This window comes from Lates calcarifer, linkage group LG15 (assembly GCF_001640805.2).
Source record: "Lates calcarifer isolate ASB-BC8 linkage group LG15, TLL_Latcal_v3, whole genome shotgun sequence".
Taxonomy (NCBI): domain Eukaryota; kingdom Metazoa; phylum Chordata; class Actinopteri; family Centropomidae; genus Lates; species Lates calcarifer.
The window spans coordinates 9,239,821-9,260,734 of NC_066847.1; the positions used below are offsets into that span (position 1 = coordinate 9,239,821).

The following is a 20,914-nucleotide window of genomic DNA, read 5'->3' on the forward strand; positions in this document are numbered from 1 at the left end:
TGGTTGAAAGATCTAAAAGGTTGAAACCATTTTAAACCGCATACATAATACATCTCATTCTCTCACAGATGTTTTTCCTAGTTTCCTCAGAAGCAGGAGCCGTACAGCTGAATAAATCAGTTTGAACTAACCTCTGACACTCTTGACATACTGTATTTATTATATTGAAAAAGGGGGTTTGGTTTTGAATGTAATCTGTTAAACAACAGTCTTCCACTTACATTACTGTAGATTTATGAGGACATATTTATAGACTTGGAGAGTAGCCAAAGAATCCATTCGGAGCTCATAAAAATGTACAGCGATGTGGCATGACTCCATGTTTAGAGAATGCTTTTTGTATCATATAAAACTTCAGCTTCTGTATAAATTTTGGTTGCGAAACTCAGCTTCGTAAAAAAAATTAACTGGTGGGATGTTTCTGCTTGATTTTGTTTGGATGGAAAAATAACTCTTTTTTTTTGGACAGAGATCAGTTAAAATCTATTTATTTAATTTTTGAGTGTCACAAGACAAAGCATTTTCTGCTTTTGAAAATTGATTTTTGTTTGTTTGGGGTTTTCTTGGACTTTTTCTGCTATCACAGTTTTTTTCTGATAAAATACTTAATAGTATTTTTAAATGAAAAATACCAAAATAGGAAAAAATTTAACTTTTGTTTGAACAGTGAACAACCTGAGGTCACACATCACTTCATTTTATGGAGTAACAAGCCAAAAACACTAAGAACCACTTCTCTATTTGTAGGGCCTGGTCTCTTATCAATCCCTCAGTGTCTAATGAGCCACATCACTCCATCACTCCCAGTGTACAGGCTGAGTGAGTTTCCACTTACAAAAGCACATTGTTACTGAGTGAAGACATGTTATGAAACTCATCGTATCTGTTGGTGACACATCCCTGACTGACGTTTCACCTCCCCTCACTGTACATTCACATGTCAGGAGTTATAGACACGTGACACACTGTCAATGCCTCATTGTGACAGACTGGTCTCTATACCTGGATATAGATTTATATTTTAAAAACAGCAATAATAAATACGAACATATTTGGACACTATATGAAATACATCTGTCTTTTTTCAGTTTAAGCCTCGGAGAGTGAAGCTGGCGACCTGTTTGTAAACCTGTGTAAAGGAGGTAAAGAGTCTCATGGACGTCTTTGATCCTCCTTCTGGAGGAATGCTACGGCTCGCTGCTGTTTCTCAACCACAGCCCTGTAACAGACCAAAACCACTTACTAGAGAGACTCATAAAACTGATGCTCGACACTCCAGCACCACCACGACTGAGACCTCCGCTACACATCTCAATATGCATAACACAGCCTAATGCATCTATGTTTATAACTGGTCTATTATTAAATACTCATTACTGCTTGGAATGTTGATGATCTACAAATTTAAGCTTTCTTATCTAATTTAAGTCTTACTTTACTTTTGTCCTAAGGCTTATTTTCTCATCCTGGATGCCCGCATTTGTTGTGTTAAGCTTCATAATTCATAACTAATTCAAGGAATACACAGCAAACAGTGACAAAATGCTTCCATAACAGGTCAGTGGTAGTACACAGACAAAAGGAGGGGAGTGCAACAAATGGACAAAAGCTTCTCAGACCAGTGGTCAGCCTCTCTAATAACAGTTTAAGTTAGTTGCACTGGTGTGTCTACAGGAACTGTGCAGCTGATTTTCACTGAGATGTTAAGTATGATTAATTTAATACCTAATTTGAGTCAACATTCATAATTTGATTGGAAATCAAATGTTAAATAAGTACATGACCTTATGAATGCAACAAATTACACAATGATTTGAGCATTAGATCATTGTGTTCACCACTCATATTATTAACTGTATAGATTACTTCTCTCTAGCATTTATTTTTATGAATAAAGAGGAAAAAAGATTAACTTGAAATATATAATTTTATTGATGAGGCCTTCAGCAGGATAGGATCTTCAGCAAAAACTTAACATTATTTATTTTATTTTATTTTTTTTACATCACTAGCTTTCTACATTAGCTGACTGATAAAAGGTTATGTTTTCTCATCATGTATTGAAATTGCAGCATATAGGGAAAATATATTAAAAGATAGACAATTACCAAGATCATATCAAGGTATTGTTTATAGAGAAGAGATCTATTGAGCTGTGAGATGTTAACTACTCTTCTTTTAGTTTCATTCATTTCATTTTTTTTATGTCAGAAATGTAAAGAAAATTAAGATAGATGTTTCTTAAATACAGTTGATCATCATCTGTCTGATCAAAGGACATGTCTACAAAAACAGTCCATCAACCTGAGTCTAACTCCTCGCTGAACACACCTTCAGGCATTTTGGTGTATGTACACAGTGGCATTGTAAACACTGTTTGTGCTTTTCATTATTGAGTGGGGTGGGGGCTGGAGTCAGTCCTGCACTGTGGGTGTGGGATGATAAAAGAGCAGGAGCACTCATGACTCTGTGTTTTTGATTTCAGAGACGACTTTACATAGGTCATTGTTCACTATGGACGAGAAGATGCTCAGTGCTGCTGTGATACTTGTTTTATCAGGTAGAGTCACATTCAGATTATATTTTCATAGAATAAAATGTGTGGCTGATTTAATGAGCTACAGCACATCATACATGTCACATACTGAATTTTATGTATCATTCTGCTGAACATCAATGCCACACTGGACTCCTCTTTAGCCTACTTAGGTGTGTGTGCGGGTGAGGCAATTTTACCCCCGGGACCCCTGATTGGACCTGTGGCCGGCACAGTGAAGTTCACCACCACCCTTGTACCTCCTGAGAGTCCTTTCATCTTCATCAGCTGGAGCTTCAAAGGGGCAAACATCATCACCTTCAGCACCTCGGACATCACAGCGCCTGGATATGCCAACAGGACCACATTAGACCGGGCCACGGGAGCCCTGGAGCTCAGAGACCTGGTTCTGGGAGACAGCGGGGAGTACACTGTCACCATCATACCAGACGGAGGGTTGCAGAAACAGGGGAACACCACTCTGAATGTGTATGGTGAGTTCTTAACTGTTAAAAATATAATGTCTGTCATTTGAAAAAGGGTCACAGTTCCTCTAAAATGAGTGATGAGTCTGTCTTAAAAGCATGGCAGATAAAATTAAATCATATTATTAGCAATATTGAAATTATTTCAAGAATGTAAAACATTTTGGTAAATAAATCTTAAATAAATGTCAGGCAGCTAAAAATTTATCTGACATGTCTGATATTATAAATTATAATGCTAGTGTTTGTAATCACATCTGTTGTTGTAACAGCTGGAATAACCGTGAAGATGGTGATGTCTGTCCAGTCAATTTAGAATCTGTTTTGATCAGAACAAAACATTTTGACAGTGTTTTCAGTCAGTTTTCATTTGATTGTCGCTCTTTCTGTTCTGACAGCACCGGTAACAGGAGCCAGCATCAGCAGACCCGCCGCTGTATTGATAGAAGATAAAAGCTCCACCAACCTCACCTGTGAGGCCTCCGGCTCCATCAGCACCATAACATGGATGAAGGACAGCCGGCCTCTCCAATCCAGCAGCCGAGTCAGTTTCTCTGCGGACAATGGGACAGTGTTTCTACAACCTGTTCACTTCTCCAGCCATGGCACCTATCAGTGTCGGGTCAGCAACCCATTTAGCACCATGACAGCGGCCTATAATCTAACTGTCAACTGTGAGTACTGTTCACTGAAGGCCTCTGGTAGTTTTAACTCTCCATTTAAAATGAAAATTATATGTATTTGTGGAAATCCTTGATTTTTGCAGCTTTCAAAGACATTTGGGTACAGGTCTGAACTCAAACTGTACATTACTTTTCTCTGTGCAGTTGGACCGTATAACACATCCATTATTGGACCGTCAGCAGCTCCGCCTGGCCAGAGAGTGACACTGCAGTGTACAGCAGACTCTGTCCCACCAGCTACATTTAGCTGGATGTTCAACGGCAACGAGACTCATGTTAATAACTCTGTGTATATTATAGAGAGGTTGGAGGAAGAAAACACAGGGAATTACACCTGCACTGCCAGAAATATGGTGACCATGATGGAAAACTCCACAGTTCTAAATCTGAGAGGTAAGAAACTGGAAAGTGATGCATTGAATTTATTTTTTCTTTGTAATTTTGTCAGTAATACATACACATTAAGGCCGAGTGACTCTCCAAGTGATGGTAACAGTTGTCCTCTTTCTTCTGCGAAGCATCCTGCACTGCTCCCTGTTGGTCATTTTCAGCATTGGTCATCAGTGCACTGACTCTGAGGGGGTTAATGTAAGAGGAAGTTGCAGGTGAGAAATGATAATGAAATTATTCATTCATGCTATATCTGCACTATTGTTCATATTTGACTTCCCCTCTATGTATTTCCTCTTGTTGTTGCCACATTCATTTACATTGCTTCGTATTTTGTCTCAGGTTCTTCCCTCCCTGGTATGTTTTGCTCATAATCAAGGACCCTGATTAAAATCATGAAGAATGTACTTACACATGAAATATCACTGTGACCCACCAAGACTTTGATCATGCTGCTTGTGATTACTGAGACAAAGCTGAAAGGCTTACATTGGAAACACAGTTGTACTAGTTGTTAATTAAATGCACTTATGGAAGTATACATGTAAATAAACATGCAGAAAATATAAGAATATACTATATAAGCATGTTTATTGCTTACTGTTGATGTCAGCACAAGCTGGTTTCCATCTCACATTTCTACTGTATTTTATTCTAAATATGTGGATGTAAGAGTGAAAGTAAGACTGTGTGTCCACAACTGGACAATTTATAAATGTCATTTCCATTGTAACTAATAAAGCATTAACCCGTTTTGAACAAAAGCTCTTGGTGATTTACAGAAAGAGAGAAGTTCACTATAGCTAGTCACCATTTTAACAACCCAGATCGTCAGTCATAAGGAAAACTGGTTTATGTATTCTTTGTCCCTGCTCAAAGATAAACTTGAATACTGTGTAGATCATCATATGTGGGTTTTATTTTATTTTATTTTATTTATTTTTTGCATATGTCTAGCAGCCTTCAGCCATGTCCATGCAGTGAAATATATCGGATCATACCAGTCACTGGGTTTTTCCAGGAAGTTGTTGTGTAAGACTGTGAGTTCCTCTTCTGGTAGACCAAAAGTTCAGCAATACTGCTTCACTGTTGCACAGCTGCAAACATTACGAGTCTAAACCTGACTCACAACCTCCAAGTATCAGCAAAGTTTCTGCTGGTTTATGGGCATCTTCTGTTGTAAATGAATACATAAGTTGCCCAGTAATGTATGATAACAAACAACTCAAGATGCAACTAAGTAACTAAGTAACCGAGTTTGTTTCACCGAATTACTGGAGTGACAGAAGTTGTATACACTTTCTATCTGAGTCAAAAAAAAAGAAAGAAAAAAAGCCCACACTTTTTTAAGTTTATGATATTTTATAGGCCAATCATATGTTTTGTATGCAAAATGTAGAAACAGAAGTAGAAGTATAATATTGTACAATTTGGAGGTACTTACTGTAGTGAGTATTTCAGAAAGACATTCCATTACTCTTGACAACCACACACACAGACTTTTAAATATCTTCCTATTGAATCATCAACCATAAAAACAATATTTGCACCTGCATATGAAGGCAGGGTCAATCTGATCTGATCTACATGGTTTCTTTTGGCCAAAAAACATAAATATGACAGTGAAACGTAAACAGTCAGCAGTAGAACAGATTTCTGTAAACCTTCCCTTTCAGCATTCTTTAAGAATAACTTGATAAAGTATGTATGTGTGTATGTATGTATTTCCTGCATTTCTGACTATTAATCCTGAAAACATTTTACATGCTTTGACTTACGCAATGAAGCACAGGTTGCAGAGCTGTGCCTGTTTCAGTTGTTATTCCTGTCTTGCCCTGTAGACCAGTAATTTACATGCAGGCAACAAGCTCAGTTCGACCAACTGAAACAGCTTTGCATCCCTGATCTGATTACCCCATTGAACACCTGGGGCTAATTTAACCAGCAGGTCTGATTGGTGGAGATAATAATACATCACTTTCCTGAGATGCAGTTTCCCCCAGAAGGTTTGACATGTGGTCAGTGGTGCGAGGCCTTAAATTAATGCACTGCTCTGCTGTATGCTCTTTTGTTTCTTAAACACTGGTATCATCCAGAATCTTAACTGACACTGTGAGAGGAGTTGTACTTTTAACTGACAGACTACATGTGATGGTAAAATCTGTTAAAGTGTTGCAACACCTTACTACCTTAGAGTGTGTCAAATTCATTCTATTCATTGATTATAAAGTCTGTTTTCAGCACTCAACTCTTCTGCTGAGACCAGAGGCTGCTGCAAGTGCAGCTGTTGCTGCCGCGTTAGCTGTGGTGTTGGGAGTTTCACCACTGCTTTATCACGATTTACCAACAGTGAGTTTGATATCACAACATAACATAACATACTGGATTACGAGTGGGTAGCTAGCTGAAAGTTTGTATCACCCCGCAGCAGGTGCAGACACATCCAAGGCAGATGTTGTGATGTAAAAGTTGCTGAAGGACACCCACAAACCACCAGGCCACAGTGTAAAAAAAAAAGTTGACCACTCTGTCTACTGAGTGATTTTTACTTTCATTCTGACAGAAAAGGAATCACTGTTCAATATCTGATGTAAGATACTGTCAGCAAAAGGTTTGCTTAACAAGTCACTGATAATCTAAATAGATACAAATTTGTAGAAGATATAATTTCCCATTTAACTTGATGATTTGTAAAAATTTCACCTCTGAGACTATTCATCTTACCCCCTCCCTCCCTCTTATCTCCAGCAGACAGATTTTCATGTTTATCAAGATGTTGATATTATCACAGATCTGACATAATTCCATACTCATGAATAGTATAGCATAATTTTCAGAGCTGTGCAAGTGCTACATTTATGAGTCACCATGGTGCTACAGCCAAAACGATGCGAGAGTTTTATCCGTTTCAACATCACGTTTGTGTGAAAGACGTTACCATGATTTGACCACATGGGGTCACTGTTTTGCAGGTGGATGTTGCACGATGGACCAACAATAATGCTGACTGTTTAATACTGAGCTGAATATCAGGTTTCAACACTCTCGAGAGGAACGATCGACCGGTTAGAGTTCTGAAGTTTTATTCGTGATTAAAGTGTTAAGAAATGGAAAAATGCTTCCTGTCGCAGTCGGGCACCTATACACCCCTCTCTTCATAGGGTAAGTTATTTTAATTATTAGTTCATTTAATTATAACTTATTTTGAGTCATTCCATGAGGTGCTGATTAGTTTGAATGTTCAGGTACGGTAGGTAGGTTGATGGTTGAGGAATCGACACCTGACAGCACTGTTTTTGTTTGTTTGTTTGTTTGTTATTTGTTTTTTGCTATGTCAGTGGCCTCGGTTATTTTTCAGGCCGTGGTTTTGTCGCATTTTTACCGCAGTTATCGTGTGTCAGTGGTGACTGCGACTATAGTCCTGTTTAAGAATGCAAATGTTACAGTTTGCAACATAGTATCCTGAGTTTTGACACCTTTCCCTTGTTGCCTTACTGCGTGTTTCTAAAGTGTTTTCGACTACTGAACCAGAAACTTGAAAGTCTGTAAGTTTCCTGAACGTTGACGTCAAAGCTGATAGAGAAAATGGTGTTAGTTTCTGAAGCTGACACATGAAGCTAGTTGCTTATTATAATAACTTACTCACTTTCTAACAGTAATGTGACCTGTAATTGCCTCCTGAATTGCTTTTGCAGTGATATGCATGGCAGGATTATTGTGTTGTAATGTAATGTAATGTTTCTGTTATTTTGTCCACCATCTGTAGTTGAGTACAATGAAAACTTGCAGTAAATCACCTCTCATGCTGCTGAAGCTGATTTCCATCACATTACTCCCAGGTAAGATAAAATGCTTTAAACTTTGGTAGTTTTTATTATTTAAATATTTTTATTATAGATATTATGTCTGATTTAAGTGCAGATTTCTGTGTGTGGAACAATATTAGTTGGCTAATACTGATTTTAGATAATTTAAGATTACCGTTTTAAAGCTCCTTGTGAAAATTCTGCTTAAGCACAATTTGCAAACACAGTTTAGAGCTTGTTGTTCTGTATTTGTACTCAGCTTCTCTATGACAGTAGATACTCAGAGATAAGTTTGCTTAAGTGCTGTTCACTCCATATATACTGTGTGTTTTTAGGTGAATTGAGTAATTATGTAGTGTAAACATATAATTAAAACAGAGTAAGAGAGCAAGAGTTCAACAAAACTGCACATCATGTCACCTTATTTTTTGCAGTTCTGGAGGCACAACAAGCCAGTGTCAAGCCTGAAGTGACTGGATACCTCGGGCATGACGTCACCCTATCTTGCCTGTTCATCCAAGGACCAGAAAATGCCAACATTACTCAGGTTCAGTGGGATCTCCTGGAACCAGAAGGAAAGAGAGTCACTATTATTGTTTCTAATAGCCAGTTTGGAGTGAATATTCATGATTCTCCTCTGAAGGGGAGAGTGGAGATTAAAGAACAATCACTGATAATTAAAGATGTGGAAATGGCAGATGCAGGGTTGTACATGTGCACCTTTACAACCTTCCCCAGTGGTTCATTTGAAGGAAGAACCAAACTTGTTGTTAAAGGTGAGTATGTGAAGCATTTTTACACAAACAGCAGCTGTAAATAATATGACGTATAGACAGTTCTCAAAGTGAACATGATCCTGAAGTCAACACAAACCAAAAACTCATCTTGAATACAACATTTTGTGTCTGTTCACTGTGCAAATTACAGTACTTCAGGAACTGGGATCAGCATCTAAACTGCACAATTCACAAATTTTTAATGTTAGAGTTTGTTTATCCTCTGTCCATTACGGGCCAGTGGAGAATAACATGGGTCTCTGTAAATTAGTGGCGAACATTGTAGATACCCTGCACTATCTTGTATGTCTGTAATGAACACACTAAGTCTGTTACTGATCTCAAAGAACTGAGGTTACATACACACCATGAACTTAAAAAGAATTTCACATGATAGATACACACAGGGTTAAACACAGTCATGTTTCTTCTCCCAGAACAGAAGCCGTTATCGGCAGGGATGGTTTCTGTTGTAGTGATTGCTGTCATACTGCTGGTGGTGGTCACGGCAGCCATAGCTTACTTCATCCTCATCAGAAGGTGTGTGTGTCTGATGTGTAATTTATGTGTGTGTGAATATTCAGTGGAAGCGGTAGAAAATAAACGTCTTTTCCATAACTATGACTCTTATATCATATGATGTTACTGATATATCAGCATGAATCACCTTAAGTACATATTTTTATCAGTTACTAATTATTTAATGTCGATGGTTACAGTTAACAGTATCAAATTAGGATAATTGTCATATTTATTTTGATATTTGCTAACACCGGTGTATACATAGCACAATGACAGGTGATGAATTACAGGAAAAACAACTAAAAGGGAAGTAAAGTTGTGGCTACCATAAGTCATGTCTGTGTATTTAAAACAACGTATTTTTGTATTCCTTGTTTGTCAGTTTTTTCCTCAAACTATTGTTTTATATTTATTACCTTATTTAACATTTTTTGAATTTCCATTATTATACACATTTTTCAATCATTGTCAAGACTGTTTCATAGATTTTTACTGATATTTTTTTAAAGCTTATCATAACCCAGAATTTTTAGCATACGTTTGTTTATACTCACTCTGTAATTTTGTGTTATGTTTTGAATATTTATTGGTGTTAAATTACTTTAAATTAAGATTTAATTAATGTTACATCCGGTGCAGAATGTACAAAAAATGCTGCTGCCTTTCCTTGGTTTGCTACAGCATCAGCTTTTACTTACACAGGGATACAGTTTAATTAACAAAAAAATAATTTTAAAAAATATGATCGAGCTGAAGTGATAAGTCAGTCAACGCAAAAATAATCAATAATTTTGATAACATAAATTCAGTGATTTTTTTTAGGAAAACACTTTGCCACTAACATCATTGTAACTGTTTCATAGACTAATTGATTAATTGGTTAACTGAAAAAAATTAAATCAGCTGATTGAGAATTTGAAAAACTAATCAGCAGATTAATCAATAATGAAAATAATCGTTAGTTTGCAGCCTCAGTTTCTAGGATTAAAAAGAAAATCGTGGTCTAAATCAGATAACCACATGCAGAAAAACTAATTACAGCACTTTTGATTCTTTTATTCAGACGTGATTCTTCAGTCAGACACCGCGTCTTCATTGGTGAGAACAAAAGCACAAGTTCCTGTTCCCTTCATTTGATCTCTTCTGTTGTTTGTCAGTTCCCCAGAATAAAGCTATGTCGCTATGTCTGTCTGTCTGTCTGTCAGATACAGGTAGCATGGTGAGGGATGTGTTCAGGCCGTCTGTTCTTGTCAAAGATGAGGTAAGCTCAGAGTTGGTTTGAAGCTTCATGTCTGAATTTAAGTTGAATAATGTTTACGTCAGATTGAGTTTGCTTACTGTGTGGTTGTGATAAGGAAAAGAGAGATCATATTGACACTAATAAGCAAGTAATTCTCCAGGTTAACATTTTTTCTCACGCTCACTCATAGGATGTGGTCTACACAGACATCAAGTTCAAACCATCCAGAGATGCGATACCCTCATCTGAAGACAAACAAACACATACCTCATGTGCTGATGTCACATATGCTGAGGTTGTAGTTGGGGGTCAGCAGCATCAACATGCTGTTCTTCTATAGCCTCACAGCAGGGGACATAAAAGAGCTATCACTGGCAGTGCAGTCCTTAGATAACAAGACTAAGAGTCTATGGTCATGTTAGCATGCAAACATTTGATAATTAGCACTAAGTACAGCTGAGAATGACTGAGAATTTATCAGTTTTGATCATAAACTAAAGTAACGTTCTGACCTGGTTAGGTTGCTAGATAAAAAGTCAAGAGATAAAAGTTATTCCAGTACATTCTCTGGGGACCATAAATGTGTGCACCAAATTTCAAAACAATAGCTGTTGCAGTATGTTAATAAAGATCTGAAAGATCAGCATCATGCTAGCACCAGAAGAAAAGTCAGAGGTTTGCCAAAGTCAGTAGTCATCACCCTGAATATCTGTACAAATTATCATACCAGTGCAGTTTTCAAGATATTTCAGTGAGAACCAAACTGGTGGACCGACCACCACTGTCATTCTTGAAGTCATGTTGCTAGCATAGCTAGAAACAGATCTAGACAGCAAGAGTTTAGCACACTGGTGCCATTTGGGGGATCAGTTTCTAATATTGCAGCGAGGAATAGTACAAACAGGAACAGACACATTGAGCTATTTTCTTCATAACGTCCAACATGCCAAGCCGTGAACATCTCATCCCACAGAGTTTCTGTTCCTTCTATGGTAATAATTAATGGAGGAAGACAAAAGTGGAAAGTTGCACAAATGGGGAACAAACTAAGCAATGCAAAACCCAGAATGTCATGTCAGTGTTTGCAAGCGGTGACAACACACTGCTCAGTTTCTGCTCTAAAATTAACTGCCTGGATTCCCATTTTATCTTCATTTTCTAAACTAAACAGATTTCATGATGATTATGAGTGTATGATGTGTGCCTTTCTCCAACTCTGTTACCAGCCAGCACTTGCACTTGAGCCTTATTAAGGGTTAAATTTTATGAGTCAGAGAGGAAGAATGGAGTGAATGCTTTCAAATAGTGTTTTTTTTTCCCTCATTCTAGCTATTTCCTCAAATGTACCTATAGCAGTTTTAGACCAAAATCAAGAATTACATATCATGATACAGTACACTATGTATTCTAGAGACACAGATAGATAGTAATAGTTGTAGCACCATATTTAATTTTACCCAGCACTGTCTGCTTTGGCTCTGATGTGTAGAACACTGCTTAAAGTTAATGACACAATCATGTGGGTGGTTGTTGCAGTCTGAGCATGCCATATGTAAAAAGGTGACAAAATATTGTCTGCAAAGTTGCTGTAGTTGTTATACCATCACTGTACATTACCAACCGTCTCTGTTTCACCTGGTGCCTTTGAAACAGCATTTCCTGAGTGTCATTTTGTGGGTGTGAGATTATGTCTTTTTCACTCACCATGTTGTCAGAACACAGTTTACACTGTAAACATATTAAGTTAAGTTCTTTATATTTGATTTTCAAATGTGTTGGGTTGTGTTTAAGTCGGCTTAGATCTGATTACAGTCGGAGTAATGCTTTTTCTAATAATTAAGTTTTGTAAGCAGAAATGACTGTGCACAATTCTTTGTTATCTCTACATTTACTTTAGAAAGGAACTTTTTGTAAGTGGCTGTTGTTGCTTAATAAAGTTTTGCGTTTTCACAGACACATAAAATCAGTGGTTTCTCATCTCTGTTATGAAGAGTTCTGTCATGACAGGAAATAGATGAGGAAGATAAGACAAATGCCGTTTGATGGCAGTGTACTGTGACAAGCTTTCCATATCTGTATATCATGTTAGTCAGACGTGAGAAGAAAGTGTTCCACTCAAAAACCAGAGACGCATGTTAACCTACTAAGAATGAGCTACTGGAACACACATTCATGTGTATTGTCAAGAAATCAAACTGTGAGGACAAACAATAAGCAAGCATGGCAGTTGTGAAAAGGATGATGGTAGTTTTTTGGTAGCTCAAAATGCTTTGTTCAAAACACAAAAATTACAAAAAATATCTATTTCTAAAGGTAGCAAGGTGATACTGAGCTGCCTGACAGAGACAGAAATAGATAAGAAGTGATGAAGAGTACCTGCAAACGTGTGGCACGTAAAAGACAATATCAATATATTTACTCTCTGCAGGAAATGTCACACTAATTCTTTACACAAGCAAATACTGACATTATTCAGCATTACTTAACTACCATGAAGTTTAGGTCTCTTAACACTCACTGCCATTATGTTAAACACCCAGAGGTGGATTTAGGATCGGCTGAATTGGGGGGCCAAACCAGAGCACAGTTTTAAAGAAACGGGGGACATTTGTAAAATGATCAAAGTGTGTTAAGGCTTAAATGTAATTATTATGTTGTTTATTCAGTCAAATATTCTAGTATGATATAATAACAAATAGCTACTATTTGTAATAGTGAAACAACAGGCTGCTGGATTCTCATATGTAAAGGGTCCCACACCACTCCTACATAGGAGCAAGATAACCAGACTGAAAGTCTGAAAGTCATTTTTAAGGCTTGTGGTCTTGTAGTCATTTTGCATATCTACATGATTGTTTTGTGTATCTTTGTGGTTGTTTTTTCTTTCGTAGTGGTTGTATTGAATTTCTTTGTGGTCATTTTGTAGTTTTGAGTATCTTTTTTTTCTTTTTTTTTTTTACACCTTTTTATAGTTGTTTTGTGTCACTTTGTGGTAATTTTTAAATCTCTTTACCGCCATTATACATTTTTTTATGGTCGTTTCCCAACTCTTTGTGGCTGTTTCCCTCTGTTTGACATTGCTTTGTGTCTCTATGTGGTTGTTTGATTAACAGAGTCTCTGGTTCAGGTGCCCTCTGCCCTGTTCAGAAATCTATCTGTGATCCTAACAAACTATTCATCACCCACTGACTCTGGGTTAAGTGGAATAAGACTTTGTTGGTTTTGAACACTACAGTAGTGCCATGTACTTTAACATCCACCACATCTCAGTTTTTACATAATTACTTTTAGCACTATATTCCTATCTTGTCATGGTGAAAGTGTGTAAAGTACAGGTAAGTATAATGCTGTGGATATGTTGTGAATATGGGGGTGTTAATACATGTTATATGCAAGTATTAAATTAGCTTTTGTAAAACCTATGTACAAATAAAGACAAGTAACATTTACCACTTCTGCTTCTCTGAGCTTAACAGGAACTTACATTTTTACCATTAAACCAGACAGTTTTTAAAGGCATCTGTTGGCTCCACTCTTTTCATTTAGAGACTTTAATGCTTTCTTCCTTCGTGCTGAGAGAAAGCAGCTCCTTCACCAAATTACACCCCTACATTTACTAGAAATCTTGATCTCTCTTTCCTCTGTGTTCTGATGTTAATGTTTCATAGATCTGAATCATGGTGATACTCTGCTTTCTGCTTCTCAGACAGAACATTTACATTGTCTTTGAAAGCTCAAGGAAATGAACCCCACCCATAATTGAGAGTTAAGAGACAACATCCTGATGAAGGCAAGATAACTGGAAATATTTACAGCAGCTGTAATAAAAATTCACATCCAGGAATCAGTTTAAGTCTGTTTTCTGTCTTTTTCTCTACAATATTGTTCTTTAAGTCCTGTCCCTGGATGTAGTTTCCAAGTTTATCATTAACTTGTCAATAAGTCACTGTTGTGTCATCATACTTCTAGATTCATGAGAGTATGACAACTAGGGCTGCAACTAACACTTTTTTATTTTTTTATTTTGTGGATTAACTGACAAATCTTCATAATCTGGTTCATAAATAGTGAAAAATGTCTGTTTCCAAAGCTGGAGTTGACATATTAAAAATGCTTTGCCCATCCCACAAACCAGAAAACCAAATAAATTAAGTTTACTGTCAAAGAAATCTAAGAAATCCACTTTTGAAAAACTGGAACCTGAGAAGTTGGGGCATTTGTGCTAAAAAAAAATGAAAAATTGTTGCAAAATAAATTTATGTCGCTCTATTAATTATTTCAGGTCTAATGAGAAGTAACTGTGTAGGCCACCCTGGTATTTTCAGAAGATACATACTGTACATCAGATTTAAATGTGTATATAGCACATGTTGCATATGTTGGAGCAGTATTGTTAGTGGAGACTGAGTATTAAACTGATGTATAGAAAACAAAGGGTTTCTCTGTTTATTCTTATCAAACACAGATGTAAATGTCTCTGAACACTGCCACTCAGCTGTGTTTTAAAGTGATATCAGGCATTAGTGCTTCTTTACATTATCATCATTTGACCACATGAGGTCACTGTTTCACTGAGGGTTACAGCATTACAAGAGGAAAGGGACATAAAAACCATGATTGCTATTTAGACTACAAGAAAATAAACAAAGAAAATTAAAATTAACTAGTTACTTACTAGTAAAACTAGTAAGAGATTAGAAAAGCTCCCTGCCACAGCTCTACAGCCTCTTTCTTGGTCAAGGTTTATTTTTTTCTTTGACTGTCAAAGAATTTGAGGTCACATGGAGCTTGACGTCTGAGGAAGCTTGAAGTTTGAGGAAGCTTGAGGAAATCATATACTGGAAACTGTCTGGACTACAGATGAATAGATTCAACATTTTTTATTTTTCTCTTTTCTTCTTTTTTAACCTATTTTTGGCGCAAGAGTCATATTTTAGATACTGCCATACACCGCTTACACTCACTTAAAAGGCGATTTTTAGACTTAATGTGGCTAATTGCTATCTTAAATTAGTTGTCTATTGTACTAGAAGTGCATCTGTTATTTTTCCACCCCTACAGTTGTGTACAATGAGAACTTGCAACACATCACCTCTCCTAATGTTGATTTACTTCACTCTACGAGGTAAGACCAGATATTTTATATTTGGTAAATTTTTTGAGAAGCAGTTAAACATGTTTGTAGCATGTGTGTTGAATACAGGATGGTAGTGAGCTGATATTAGGAAATAATAATATTAATACATTTTAAAACTGTAATGTGTGTTTCTTGAACACAAAGAATACATTCATGAACATGGTTAATACAACCCCTATAAAATTGTAAATTCTTGCAAATAAGTACTTTTTGTTGATCTGACAAAAGGTCATTAAAGGAATTAAAATAATAATAATAATAATAATAATAATAGTGACCCAAAAGGTAGTCTGAGTTACTGTTGTTGAATGATAAAGCATAAAGTAGGTAATTCAGCATGAATTTATATTTATTTTCTCTGAGTTACTGTTGTTGAATGATAAAGCATAAAGTAGGTAATTCAGCATGAATTTATATTTATTTTCTATCTAATTCTTCCTTCTGCCACCATGTCACCTTATTTTTTGTAGTTCTGGAGGCACAGCAAGTCAATGTCAAGCCTGAAGCGACTGGATACCTCGGGCATGACATCACCTTGCCATGCCAGTTCATCCAAGGACCAGAAAATGCCAACATTACTCAGGTTCAGTGGGATCTCCTGGAACCAGAAGGAAAGAGAGTCACCATTATTGTTTCTAATAGCCAGTTTGGAGTGAATATTTATGATTCTCCTCTGAAGGGGAGAGTGGAGATTAAAGAACAATCGTTGATAATTAAAGATGTGGAAATGGCAGATGCAGGGTCGTACATGTGCACCTTTACAACCTTCCCCAGTGGTTCATTTGAAGGAACAACCAAACTTGTTGTTAAAGGTGAGTATTGAAGCATTTTAAACAAACTGGCTATTTTAACATGAAGCGCAAAAAATCTTGAGCATCTTGAGCATGATCTTTATCATCTTTTACATCTAAGTGGTAAATAACCTAATGTTATGTTAATATAATGTAATAATGTAGTAATGTATAATATAATGTAGTATAATGTTATGGCTGAATGGTGTATACCTGTAAGTGGGGCCTCACCCTTGCCTTATATTTCTCTCCATTTGCCACTTACACTACCATGACAAATGTATTTACATTCATTGTGTCTCATAAATAAAGAGTTATCTATATCAACATTGTGAAATGTTATTTAAGTTAGTTACACATAAAATCAATGAAGATAGCACCTATAATAATTGTGTTCCTTGTCTCAGAAAAGACTGTACAGATGCACACATTACCAAGGCTGATTGCTGCAGGAGTATTCGTGCTGATAGTAGTGACTATGGCAGTCACAACTTACATCATTATCATCAGAATGAGGTGTGTCTAACTAGGTGTGTGTATGTATTTTGTGTAGGAGTATATGGGCTGTTAAATATCAAACTCCCTCCATGACAGAAAGGGACGCAACATGACATATTACTTATTAGATATCAGCAGTTATCATGCATTTAGTGAACAAAAACTGAATATTTATCCTCTACAGTATTATTGCAGATGCTGAATGAAGTGAATTCTATCTATGATTTATTGATTTATTAAAGCACATACTATACTTAAAAGAGTCTGTGGGAAAAAAATTAACTCCTGAAAATGTAACACTGTATTTTATTTACTCAGACGTGGTTCTTCTGTCAGGCACTGCATCACCTCTGGTGAGGAAAAAATGTGCAAGTTCCTCCTCTTGATTTTTAAACAGCATCACTTAATTTGATATCCTTTGTTTGTTTCCCTTCACTAAAGCTACCCTGTCTTTCAGATACAGGTGGTCCAGTGATGTGTAATTGAAAGAGATGAGGTGAGCTCAGAGTTGGCTTGAAGTTACACACAAAAATTGATTAGTTTGATTATTTTGTTGCTTTGACACAAAATGCAACAAAACAAGTTGATGAGAATTGGGATGATAAATCAGAGCACTAACGTCTCTTCCTCCTCATAAAAACTGATCTACTCTGATGTCAAGTTCAAAGCTTCCAGAGATACTACATCGTCTTCCAGTGACAAACACAGACCATCCATGATGAAGATGAAGATGTCCCATACTCCAGGTGGATGGTTAGTCATTGGAAATATAAAAGAAAGAGAGAGATGTACAATCAATAAGTAATCATTTTTTTTCTTCTACTAGGGCATAAAAAAACTCTCATAAAGCTACTTAAAGTTGTATTTACCAGCATGTTGGTGTCTTATGTAAAATTCAAATGTCATCACATCCTGACAGTTGTCAATAAATCATCTTAGTCTGGAGTTAATTTGTATTTTTCTTACTGTCAACAAATTGTATGAAAAGACCAGAACCAGCAAAGCATTAATCAAACCCTCAATACTGACCTCTTCCCTGCTCTGCCTGAGGCTCTCAGCTGAAGATGTGAAGCTATGAAAATGAGCAACACTTCATTTCAGCAGGGGGTCTGTACTTTTTAGCTAATGTTACACAAACAGGGATAAATTGTTCATTTGTTGAAGTATTTCCAGCTGCAGATTAATAAACATTTGGTGCTCTAGTGAGTTTACAGCAACATTTCTGTGTGTATGGGATTGACTCAAAATAAACAGTGCCAGTGTTCATTACAGTGAAGGGACGTGTCACCCAGTCCAGCACTGGCTCATTAATGTGTTTTTAATAGTTTTTGGACAACAGTGGATCAATGTTAGTTTTGGAATTTTTGCAGTATTTGTTGACAGTAAGATAAATATCAAATATAATCACCCACACTGTAGCCCCTTAGGATAAAGCACATGCAAGGGGAAAAGCAACACTGAGGGGCTGTGTGGGACTGAACAGCAAAATTTAACATAAACTGCACTGCCAATGTTAATGTTCCTTTTCTATCTATTCATTTTTATTGAAATGTAATGATATATTAGTACATATAAGAACCACAAAGTGTAAATAGGCAGCAACAATAAAACATCTATCCATTCTGAATTAAGCTTTATCTTGAGACATACTGGCAGCAACAAATAATATATTTCAACTCTGAGACCACATTTTAGCATCTAAAAGAACTATAACTGTGTTGTTATAACACACAGTTCAAAATGCTACAGACAACAGAGCCAGTGGCACGTAGCCATAGGTCTTACTGAAATAAGACAGTGGATGCTGACCAGTTGGTTATCTCTGGAGCTAGGCTGCAAGCTGCTGAGATGGCAACTGGTCACAACTGCATGGCGGGTTCTCACAGCTCTGAAATGTATGTTTGAAATGTTGATGATTACTTTCTTGGCTGGAAAAATATCAATATTTAGTAAAGGGTTAGGTTAGGTACTGGTGGGCAGGCAAAAGTATTTGTAGCGTTGCTATTTATCCAAATGGACACTCTCCCCTACCATCCCCGAGTATTTCCAGTGTAGCAAATCTTATTGCATGTGTTTTTCCTATTTGTATGTTTTTTCATCTCTGGATTTGGAGCGTGTGTCTTTTAGTGTTTGTACGTTCTTTCTTATATGTGTTTTATCATCAGAAACCATCCTACTTATCCTTTAAATAAAACCCAAAACTTGTGGTTTCTAAAGATCCTCAATTCAGATTCTCATAAATCTCACTGCATACACCTCTCATGAACACAAACTCTGGATGAGAAATCCTCACCCTGCACCTACATGAAAAAAAGTTTCTCCTGCTTCCTGCCATGCCAGGCCTAAACAAATCACCATTTCTCTTCCAGTTGTAACAGTTCAAATATTTTTGAATGTATGTCACACCTCCTACAGTCAAAACTACAAAAGTCTGTCTTGGTCCCATGTGTTACAGCACATGAGTTTTGACTGTTGCTGTTAAACCAAAATCCCTGAGGGCTGACATTAACGAAAGGTCCCTCACTTTATTGGAATTGACCAAAATACAAAGATATTTCTTTTTCACTGTCTTGTTCAGCTGCAGGAAGAAGACAACATACTGAGACAGTTGCATCACATAAAGTTCCTACTCCCTCAAACCATCAAAGGGGAACAAACAAAAGGGGCATAGATGGAAAATTTCCAACCAAAAGAGAACTAAACTGAGTAAAATGTACAACAGTGACTCTGTAGTGTTTCTCAACTAAACCAGACACTACAGTGTTTGGCAGCTAAGAAGTGTGCACCTTTCTAAAAATTCTCACTTTATTTGGAGATTTGAAGATTAGAGAAAGGCTGGAGGTGTTTTGGTTGAACACTTTCTAATTCTGCCAAATTCTTCAAACTTACCTACAGCAGCTTTGAAACAAGAATTGCATATTGTGATATAGTACCATAAATATATCAATGAAATACATTCTTTATCATACCAAAGGTGACAAAACATGGTTTACAAATTTAAGATGTATACTACTAAAGTATTGAAATTCAGTGCTTAAGAAATTTACAGTAACAGTCTGTGCTGTCAAAATAAGTAAGAAATTAATACATTTCTTCGTGTGTAACATACTAACTTAAGGGCTCATTTTCTTTTTTTGTGTGTGCAGTCACATTAACTTTGTAATTGAAAGTTGGTGCTCAAGATCAGTATTATTCTTTTTGACATACGTCAGGCTTATTGCTGGTTTTTCAAATTATGCAGAAATGACAGTGCACTGTCACTATATTTTCTTTAAAATTGTACTTTTTGTTAGTGACAACTGTTGCAAAATAAAGTTCCTGCATTTCAACAGACTTTACTAAACATGCTGTTTTTCATGATACATATGTACTGTAGAGTTCTGTCATAACAGGATTACATTTACCTTGTTGATTGCGTAATATCTCAGTGATATCCTCTGGCCCTGGGCTCTCGGCTGACTCGTGGAGAAATCCTCTGCACCACCTTTGTTAATCGTCTCTGGACTTCATCCTCTCCTCTCATAGATGCGATGCATCCCAGATGGCCTTAGCTATCTGATAACCAAGGTTAACTGAAGGAGCCCAGTCTAGTCTGTAGAATCACACAGAACTCAGGATGAACATATTTTAAGAAAGAGGATGGTTTTAATCTGAAAGAATAAAGGAACAGAAAGATAATTTGGCTTTACTGATACCTGGTGTAACTGCCAATTCATCTGGCTTAGAACAATGTACAATATATAGGGCAACAATCATAGTAGTATATCAACATCACAGTATCCCAAAAATAATAAAATGATTCTAAATAATTCAGTTTATAAATCATTAAACTTAAGAATTCAAATAAACTTAAAATCGTCTTAGATAATATAAAATATGAATCTATTATCTATAGGTTCACTATGCATTCTGTGCTAAATATAGTTTATCTTATCTGAATTTACAATGTAGCTTGAGCCTACGTGACTATTGACTGTTGCTGTGGAAACAAGTGACAACTGGTGTTAGCATATGTTAGCTGGTTTAGCTAAACCGTCTGACCAACAGCAT

At 36.6% G+C, this 20,914-nt stretch overlaps 2 protein-coding genes across 2 annotated transcripts; both read left to right on the forward strand.

Moving 5' to 3' along the window:
• The first annotated feature begins 2,462 nt into the window (after nucleotides 1-2,462).
• Nucleotides 2,463-12,392, forward strand: LOC108880660 (carcinoembryonic antigen-related cell adhesion molecule 1). Its single transcript, XM_051076397.1, has 11 exons — nucleotides 2,463-2,560; nucleotides 2,701-3,030; nucleotides 3,420-3,695; nucleotides 3,849-4,097; nucleotides 7,189-7,256; nucleotides 7,861-7,933; nucleotides 8,335-8,676; nucleotides 9,114-9,216; nucleotides 10,262-10,296; nucleotides 10,404-10,459; nucleotides 10,629-12,392. The coding sequence occupies exons 1-11, from the start codon at nucleotides 2,515-2,517 to the stop codon at nucleotides 10,776-10,778; spliced, it is 1,728 nt and encodes a 575-aa protein (XP_050932354.1). The 5' UTR covers nucleotides 2,463-2,514; the 3' UTR covers nucleotides 10,779-12,392.
• Nucleotides 12,393-15,218: 2,826 nt separating this feature from the next.
• LOC108880709 (nectin-3-like protein) lies at nucleotides 15,219-19,071 on the forward strand. Its single transcript, XM_051076029.1, has 6 exons — nucleotides 15,219-15,563; nucleotides 16,046-16,387; nucleotides 16,774-16,882; nucleotides 17,183-17,217; nucleotides 17,322-17,360; nucleotides 17,526-19,071. The coding sequence occupies exons 1-5, from the start codon at nucleotides 15,509-15,511 to the stop codon at nucleotides 17,348-17,350; spliced, it is 570 nt and encodes a 189-aa protein (XP_050931986.1). The 5' UTR covers nucleotides 15,219-15,508; the 3' UTR covers nucleotides 17,351-17,360; nucleotides 17,526-19,071.
• Nucleotides 19,072-20,914: the final 1,843 nt, after the last annotated feature.